Source organism: Sinocyclocheilus anshuiensis, unplaced genomic scaffold (genome assembly GCF_001515605.1).
Source record: "Sinocyclocheilus anshuiensis isolate Anshui unplaced genomic scaffold, SAMN03320099.WGS_v1.1 scaffold880, whole genome shotgun sequence".
Taxonomy (NCBI): Eukaryota; Metazoa; Chordata; class Actinopteri; order Cypriniformes; family Cyprinidae; genus Sinocyclocheilus; species Sinocyclocheilus anshuiensis.
The window spans coordinates 1,276,152-1,285,963 of NW_015548254.1; the positions used below are offsets into that span (position 1 = coordinate 1,276,152).

Consider the following 9,812-nt stretch of genomic DNA (forward strand, 5'->3'; position numbering starts at 1 on the left):
ATTCCTTTCGACACGCGTCATTCTTTTGCTTCACGTGGTGCCTTAGAACTGTGAGGCGCGCTTCTGCCTCCACGTGTCCAGGAGCGAATTCTAGCCATTCTTTATCTTTTTATTTCAAAATTCATGTTACAGAATGTTTAAATGTTCATTTAAACTCCATATTATGTCAACACACGCTTAAGTTAATACATATATTAGCATTTAACAGGGCTTTCAGACTAGCAACAGGGTTGACAGTTTAGTTAATCTATACATTACTATGGAAGCCAAAATAAATAAAATAATAATAATAATTAAATAAGGTAATGGCAACTTTTTATCTCACAATTCAGACCTTTTTCTCGCAAATCTGAGTTTATAGCTGACAATTAGACTTTTTCTTGCAATTGCGAGATGTAAAGTCAAAAATGTGTGAAGGTCTGAATTCTGAGTTTATATGTCGCAATTCATTTTTTTCTGATTTGCGAAAACATCTGAATTGTGAGATATAAACTCAGAATTGCAGGGGAAAAAGTTTTCACAATTACCTTTTTATTTTTTTTTATACTGTGACAGAAACAGGCTTCCATACATTACTGCTCAAAGTCAGAAAGATATTTATTAGTATAAATAATAAGTTTGCAATGATGAAAAATAAGGTTTTATTTCAGTCCAGTCTCTGTTTGTGTGCTTACATCAGAAAAAAATGTACACTTAAACATTTTTGTAAAATACTTTAATACTTTATTTTAAATAGTTATGTACATAAAGGAATATCGAGGTGTTGTAGCTCAGGTCAAAAAAAGTCATCTAAAATGCTTGGTGTAATGTAATACCATTTGGTATTATATTTTACAAGAAAACATACAGTGCATAATAACACCAAAATAACAATACTTATAACAAAGTCAATAAATCAGGCAGTTTTTTTTTTTTTCCCGACAGCAGCATACATATTAAAATACTAATACTTAATCTCTGTTTGGGCTGTTCAAGGGTGACCAATGTGTATAAACACATATTACAAAACATTATGACTGATTATTGAGCACTGCCTGAGCCCTCAGGGCTGGTACTCAAACAGCACGGCCTACACTGTTCAATAAGAGGCAGAAGTTTCCCTTGCTAGTGGAGCTGTTTTGTACCTGTGCCTCCTCCAACGCACTGCCCATTAATAAAGACTCTTGGCACCTGAAAGAGTTGAAAGGATTAAGGTCAACAACGCTATCTTGACAAGAACAATATATCTAATTTCGAGCATAATTCTAATCAGCATCCAGGACTGGAACTGTTTTATACTGTCTGAGTAGGTACTACATTTGAATTTACTTCATCACGACCGTTAAAAAATATGTTCTATATAGTATGAATGAAATCCGGATGTTGCTACTGTCACATGACCCACCAGTGTCTGTTGCATCGCTTCACTTCCATTCATAAATTCTGTACCCCATGGCCTCATGGGATAGTAAAGTGTCCATTGTATGCGACTTCAGAATCTGGGCGGAAGAAGTAGGTCATCCGGGTACTTTTCGCCCACTGTTTTTCGAATACTATGAATTTGGGCATACTCCTCGCCTCACATGTTTTTTATATACTATATAGTAGGGAAGTATGCAATTTCGGACGCAGCGAAACACTTCTCATTACAAGTAGCATTTACTGTGAACTGACCTACTCTGAGACACTGAAAACACTGGATCATGACCTGTTAGTCTATAAAAGAACACACTCCGACACAAAAAGCGCACTAAACAATATAGTGATTCTTTATTATATTTATTTTATAGTTGTTGTTTTTTTCGATCAATAGCGCAGCCCTAATGTATATGTACACTTAAAAATGTTGGTAACCAAACAGTTTTAGTTCCCTTCAACCTCCATTGTATTTTTAGTCCATGCAATTGAAATCAATGGGACCCACAACTGTTTGGTTACCGACATTTTTCAAAATACTTCTTTCAGGAACAACATAGGGGTGAGTGTTGATGACAAAATTTTCATTTTTGGGTGGACTATCCCTTTAAGTTGTTATTAACATGAGTGAATAGTTCTTTTGAGTCAGACCATAGCCTACAGTTCAGAATATATATTTAAAAAACGGTTTTAAATTATTCATTCACGAATCTTATACCGATCTGGGCTGAGTGGAATTTTTGTTTAAAAAAAAAAACAAAGACAGACTTTCATCTTCGGCTCACTATGAACCAAAACAAACCAGCTTACCTGGACAAACTGAGTACATGCTGAGCCTGACAACCCAGGCGCTGACGACGTGAAATTCCCCATTCTAGATAAACGACATAAATATAAGTTCAAACTCAAAACTACTATTTACTCAACACCAGACTTAGATTTACACACAAGATGACCTTGTTATAATCACCGGTCTGTAAAAAAGACATGTTGAAGATACAAGAAAAGCAAATGCAGTTAGTGCAGATACAAGAGAATTAGACTGGCAATTTAAATCAGTCATATTCGGACTGTTATTGTCCCGTTCCCGGCTGAATCAGGTAAGGATCTCACAGCCAGACTGTAATCTGATCAGATCACACAGGGAGGATTTAAACATTTAATGACCCTACAAAAACAGCATAAGCCTTTGCCTCCTAAAGTAGGTTACAGTCCAGAACGGAACAAACACAACAGCGGTGTTGATTTCACCTACTGTTTATTTTAATGTAAACACGATTATGTTAAATTATATAATCTAATATTAATTATCCTCATAATGACCTTAGAGTCTGATAAGCCTGTTTGGATTCGTAGAAACAGCCTCTCGTAAACATTGTGAATGTGGAGTGTGAACAACGACAAGCGACATTTTTATTGTATTAATTCAGAGGACTGGCACTTGATTACATTAATAAGAAATACCAGTTTGCAGTATCAACCAGCATAACGAGCTGTTTTGTACAGAGCCACCCACATTCAAATGACCGCACCCAATCTTACGTTAAAATGAAGGGGTATAGAGTTATTAGTTAACTTAGTTAGCAATTTTAATGTGTAGGCTACATCATCTTGTCATTTTGCATCCATAGAGTGGCACTATGCCATTCTGTAAAATGCATTACACAGAACCAACACAGGAATTTTTTTTTCTTGGGGATCTCAGTTATCAATTTTTTTTGGGTCCCCCATTTTATGACAAGTGATTTAATGCTGCTCCCTATCTCTGTTTTTCACAAAAGCTGCCATATTGCCGTTTGTAAGAAAAAAAGGCAATTGATTTTTCTACCCATTAATCCTTATGAATTAACCAAAGAGAATTAAGGCTGTTCTTGTCACTTTTTAAAACAACATCAGTTATCCATCTTATGGTTATTTTGTCAACAATACTTTACATGTTCTGAAAACCCCAAAGATGAGGAATTCAATATTAAAGCACAAAACTGACCCTAAAATTGTTCTATAGCCCGAGGTTGCAGCTTTCTCTCTTTCAGCAGAGTTGAAACAAAAAGAAACTTTGAATTATTGATTGCTTACATATTTTAACGTTTAATGGCCCGAACTCCATACTCATTAACATTGTTAAAAGAAGATGAGCAGCGTGTCTTCACTTATAGTGAAGTGGCCTAATACTTAAGGATGCACTTAAGCAAAAGTTTAGTTTTAACTGTCCTTATAGGATCTCTGTTGTAATTCACTGTAATTTCAAACCAGGATTTTTTGTTAAAAGGGTTCAGTTCCTATGAAAGACCCATGTGTGTATATAATGAGAGAATGAGAGTCCAAACAGCTGATTAAAGCATCACAATAGTCCACAAGTAATCCACACCACTCCAGTCCATCAGTTAACATCTTGTGAAGTGAAAAGCTGCATGTTTGTAATAAACAAATCCATCATTAAGAAGTTTTAACCGTCGTTTCTGACCAAAATATGGGTTCAAAATCCATAATAACGCTTTCTCCATTGAAAAAGTCCATCCACTGTTGTCCTCTCACATTAAAATCCACCCACATATTTGTTTAGGACTATTTCGGACTGTTTTCGCTTGTAAATAGAGCTTGATCTGTGCATATTTCTCTCCTGATTCAGACGAGATGACTTTTTCACTGGAGAAAGCAATATTATGGATAAAGTACTCGTATTTTAGCTGAAAACAGTGGTTTGAAGTTACAAACGACTTACTGATGAATTTGTTAATTATAAACACACAGCTTTTCACTTCAGATGTTAATTGATGGACTGGAGTGGTGTGGATTACTTGTGGATTATTGTGATGTTTTTATCAACTGTTTGGACTCTCATTCTGACAGCAACCATTCACTCTGACGGCACCCATTGGACTCTCATTGTGACGGCACCCATTCACTCTGACGGCACCCATTGGACTCTCATTCTGATGCCACCCATTCACTCTGACGGCACCCATTGGACTCTCATTCTGATGGCACCCATTCACTCTGATGGCACCCATTGGACTCTCATTCTGACGGCACCCATTCACTCTGACGGCACCCATTGGACTCTCATTCTGACGGCACCCATTCACTCTGATGGGATAAGCAAGAGATATATTGCTACATTTCTCCAAATCTACTCTCATTCTGACGGCACCCATTCACCCATACTTTTCCATAATGATAAATATTAATGATGACAAAATGAAGTCAAAAATGAAAGTTACAAAGACGTCTGGAATGTTAATAGACCTGTGGGGCCAAATAAGACAAAAAAGCCCGGGAACCACTGCTTTAGACCATGATCATTAATTATTAGTTATCTTCGTATGAACACAAAAATCCATAGGCCTTTATAGTGCAAAAGCACACACTCTCTTCTGCGCCACAGAGCCCCTTTAAGTTTTTTTTCCCATTTGCCCTTTTCCCATCTAGCAGTTATCAAGGGTCTGTGTGTAACCCACACGTCACAGTAATGGCGAAATCCTTCTTAGTATTTACAGTCTCATGACAAGTAATGACCGCCATACATGAACCATCGGCGAACTCATCAAAACCACTGGAAACGCAATTCCCCACCCAGATCGAGCAGCAGACACCCCTCGCCCTCGCTCCCTTCAGTGCGGTGTCATCAGAATATGCCCCGCTGATTTAATATCTGTTTGCTGCATGCATTTGCGGGTAGCCATGTAATCAAGCAAGAAGCCACTGCTGCGGCTGCCCTCATAAATCACCGTCCCTGGCGGACAATCATGCCTGGCTTTATGGAGGCAGGCACTAGTGAAGCCACTGATTACACTCACTGCCTTATTAAAACCCTTCCCGCCGATGGAAAGGTGCGCGTCTTTATTTATCGGCCTGGTGTCATTTGCAGACGCTCCGTCTTTTGCTCTTAAATGATTTGGCACAGTAATGGAATGACGCCTCAATTGAGTTCACAGGAGAGGGTGCAGTTCCAATAATCTCTCGAGTATCGCCTCACTGTTCCTCCCTCCTGTCAAAGCCAACTAACGTCTCCTCCTGAAGAAGGTACAACAGACTCGTCTTGGCAATAAGCTGTGGCATTTTGTTAGAGAAGGTTACTGCACTTTGTCACATAAGCGCTTGTCTCAAAGGCCGCATTTTGCACTTTCAGGTGGGCTTTAGACTTTACACTAGACAGAAGCCAGGGTCGCAACTGATGGGGTGAAAGAGGCAACATCTTTGAAAGATGAAAGGTGCAATTCTGGGCGTAGAATGAACAATTGAATCCATTAATTTTTAAGATATTAGTCATTTCAATGCCTTTCCACGCCTTCGAATCCCAGTTTTAAAATTCAAAAAAGCAACAATTTTAGTACGATCCAGTATTAATTCAGTGTATTTTGTGAAGCGTTATAAAGCGTTCTTGTATACATTTCCATAACTTTTGTACGCCCTTTCTAGTAATTTATACCGTTGTTCTAGGATTATTAAAATGTATTTTAATATAGATTATATCAATTACACTTGAATTTTTTACTCACAAAAAGTATAGCCAATAGCTGTAAAATTTTTGCTCTGCTCTGAAATACATCTTTTCCATGACTTTTTTCCAGACCTTAAAATCTGAAAAAAGCGAAAAATTCCAATGAGATCCAGTAATAATTCAATTAATTTTGTGACACAATTAAAAAAATAAATAAATTCACAAGTTGTGTGATGCAAGTTGTACAGTGGACTTTCACATGGCCTTTATAGTCATTTATGCTGTATTTCTAGGATTTTTAACATTTATTTTTTATATAGTTTGACACACATTTCCATTTGGATGTCAGTTAGTTGTTAAAATCCTATATATATATATATATATATATATATATTTAAAAAAAACTCCAGTAGGATCCAGTATTAATTCAAGTATTCTGTGACAATAAATAATAATAATAAATATTATTAAAAATAATAAATCTACAAAATTCACTCTTCGTGATTTTAATTTTGATATTGATGTTAGCTATGAATCCATGGAACAATTACACTTGAATACTGTTTTTTGTTTTTTTACTCGCAAAAATAAGCATAATTAAGTACTTTTAGCACTTAGCAAAAAATGACTTTTTGATGAATTTGTATAATATTACTCATTAACATGCCTTCTCCAGGGCATAAAAACTCATTTTATAAATAAATAAATAAATCTGGGTGCCCACGACAATTTCAGTAGGACCCTGTAATGCAATGTATTTTATGATGATGATAATAATAATAATGAAGAGTGTTCACAATTTCCCATGACTTTTCCATTTGTATGTCAGCTATGAATCCTTGAAATTTCATTTTATTACACTTGACATTTTTAAATCACACAAAAAACTACTATTCAGGAAACGGTTTTAGAACAGAATGAAAATGCAAGTTGTCCATGACATTTGACTAATTTCCATGACTTTTGACTTACCAGATTTGACAAGTTTTCAATAATCTGTACTATTACTATCAGTAATCACACCATTAAAGAACATAAATAGGCCATAATAAAAATGTATATCCAAATATCTCACACTAAATCAAGCCATGTTAACAATAACAAGCAAGTATAGTTACTGCACAGGTCAGGGGGAAGAGCTGGGTTAGCCAATTCTCACTATTCTCATTACTAAGTTGTATTGCTTTAAAGCACAAACACAAAATGCTTTCTAAAATACCAAATTATAACAGTACACCTCACCAACAGCTCATCTGCAAATAAAACAGTGGAACCTAGCATTTGATTTATTTGCTTCTACCACATGAACACATCAGGAAGTGTAATTCAGCTAAAATAAAGTTCAGAAATGATTTGAGCCATAAATGAGATCAAATGTAAGAGAACAGAAACGGAAGATAAAACGACACCAAAGAACAGTAAAGGAACATGAATTAGAGAAAATAATTTAAAAAACAGACATAGAAATGAAGACTTTAAGGAAAGAAGATAACTGTGATAAAATAAAATTTAAATTTAGCTGATATCATGATAGCAGTATTTAAATTGAAAAAGATAGCAATATAGAGAGAATGGCCCTCAGATTGTGTTTTAATAGTACTGTATGATGGGGGCTTCTCCTCTGTATTCAGGAGGGATGGTTTGCCCTTGGTGGCATTTGTTGAAAGTGCACACACTAGTGATCCCGGTTGTTCAAGGTCTCAGAAGGGATTTCACAACTTCTTGAGCGCAGTAATCCACTGGTGTCCATTCAAGACGGCAAATGAAATACACCCCAAAGAGGGACTGGGGGAAATAGAGACCTCCACCTGAGTGTAGCGTTCTATAATTGGACAGTTCCAGGTGTGAAAAAGTGTGAATCATATTTTGATTGGGAGGAAAAAGCAATATGTCACGGAGGCTTCACTGCTTTTCAAAGGTACAAGGCTGGTTCTGCTGTGTATCAAGAGTTCCACATGGACAAAAAAAAACTTCTTTCCTACTTCTTAAAGGGATAGTTCATCCAAAAATGAAAATTTGCTTATTGTAATCACCCTCTAGCCATCCAAGATGTAGATCGAAACAGATTTGGAGAAATTAAGCATTGCATCACTTGCTCACCAATGGATCCTCTGCAGTGAATGGGTGCCGTTAGAATGGGAGTCCAGATTCATTTGATTAGCACACGTGTTTGCTATTTAGTTTGTTACGTAAGTTCCTTGGTTCCCTCAGTTCATTGTCAGTCGTTGTTTGTTTTTAAATGCACACTGTTACATTGGCTTGGATACCCTGTGTTTATTCTTTGATTAGAAAACATTTGTTTTCAAGGGTCGTCTTCATCTTGGGACTTTAAGATTGTGTCAACAATATAGCATTAATTATGGTTAATAATCCAATATTGTGTAAGGTCATGTAAGCATATTGTAAAGTGTCATGTAAAGTGATTCTTTTATTGGATCAAAAACCCTGTACATTTTTGTCTGTCACCTTGAATTCAGTCTGCTTACATGTAAAAATAAGTTAGCATTCAGCTAGCAAGCTAAGGGTCTGTTTACACCTGGTCGCTTCATGTGTTTTCTCTGATCGGATATTTATCTGATGTTAAAACTGTTTCATGTACACTTGGCCACATAAATGTGTCTCCACAAAAACGGATATAAATCTGATCTTTAATTCCCACGTTGTAGGCAAATTTAACAGAGTTCACTTCAACGAAAGCAACATATATATATATTTTTTTTACATTTGGTTGTACATGCAACTCATTTAGGTACTTGTATCTTTTTTTATGAGCCAAATTAACTGTGATAGTCAGAAAAAAGTCACTGAAAAATAATACAATATGAAAAACATGAACAAAATTAACATATGAACAGAACAGAATAATAACATGAACAGAAATGCAGATGCTACATTAAAATAGTTTGATTGAATAAAATGTAATATTAAAATATAAAATAAATATTCAAATGATCCAATAATTAAGAAAAATACAAATGCTAAATTATAAAGCAAAGATTAGAATTTAGAACTCATTGCACTTTAATAGAAGCCTACCTCTCTCGAAAACAAAACCAAAAAGAAAAGAGGCTGAGCTAACCTGGGACATAAAATGAAAAATTAAAATGACATCAGTATATTAAAGGGACAGACACACATATATACACTCTTAAAAGTACAGTTTGTTTGTTGGCATTTATGTTTCCACAAAGAACCCTTAACAGCACAAAAGCTTCTTCTGATTATTACAATGTTCTTCAGACTAAGAAAAAAATGGTTATTTTAAGAACTGTTCACTGAAAGTTTTTTCTTTTTGAGAACTAAAAATGGTTCTTCTATGGCATTGCTGTGAAAATCCACTTTTTGAACCTGTAGCAAATTTGCAAAAGGGAAAGGAATATAAATAATTACAATTAATTACAATTATTTATATAAGCTGCCAGTAGTAACTGTAGCAGAATTAATATTACCATCAACTAATCTGTTCGTCCAGTGAGCATTCAGTGTAATTTCAAATCAACTCTAAGAAAATATTTTCGTGACCATAGAAAATAACTTTCTTACAGTACTAGTGCAGTAGAGCATGTAACAAGATCAGGAATCGTTAAAGGGACATTATCCACAAGCAGTGACAGAATCAGAAACTCATTTAATTTGTGCACAATAGTTTTATTAACTAAACACAAACACATAATACATGAGGGAAGGGGAAATGAGACCGAATGAATGAAACCGTTAAGAGAAACGGGGAATGAAGCTATGAAAATGAGTCAGTTAACCACCTGAGTGAAGCCATCAGTGCCGTTTTATAACGGGTCTACAGCTTATACTAAACCTCTGTTTCATTTAGTTAAATGTCCGATAGCGTGCTGCATAGAGTCCGGGCTGTGGGCCAAAATGGCACAGTACTGTGGCATACTGAAGCTCACAGATTTGGCGGGACTTTATCTTTGTGTGGGCCTGGAGTCGACGGATGTTAAAGAGGCTACCGTCAAGT

The 9,812-nt window shown here is 35.8% G+C and overlaps 1 protein-coding gene across 1 annotated transcript in view; it reads right to left on the minus strand.

The window, feature by feature from the left end:
* The window catches only part of LOC107655341 (glutaredoxin-2, mitochondrial-like), a 3,563-nt gene extending 761 nt beyond the window's left edge, over positions 1–2,802 (minus strand). Inside the window, exons 1-2 of the mRNA XM_016442797.1 lie at positions 2,719–2,802; positions 2,206–2,269 (exon numbers count right to left, since the gene is read on the minus strand). Of these exons, the coding sequence (XP_016298283.1) occupies positions 2,206–2,269; positions 2,719–2,771 (117 nt within the window). The 5' untranslated portion in view covers positions 2,772–2,802. The remainder of the gene's footprint in view (positions 1–2,205; positions 2,270–2,718) is intronic.
* Between the last annotated feature and the right edge of the window lie 7,010 nt (positions 2,803–9,812).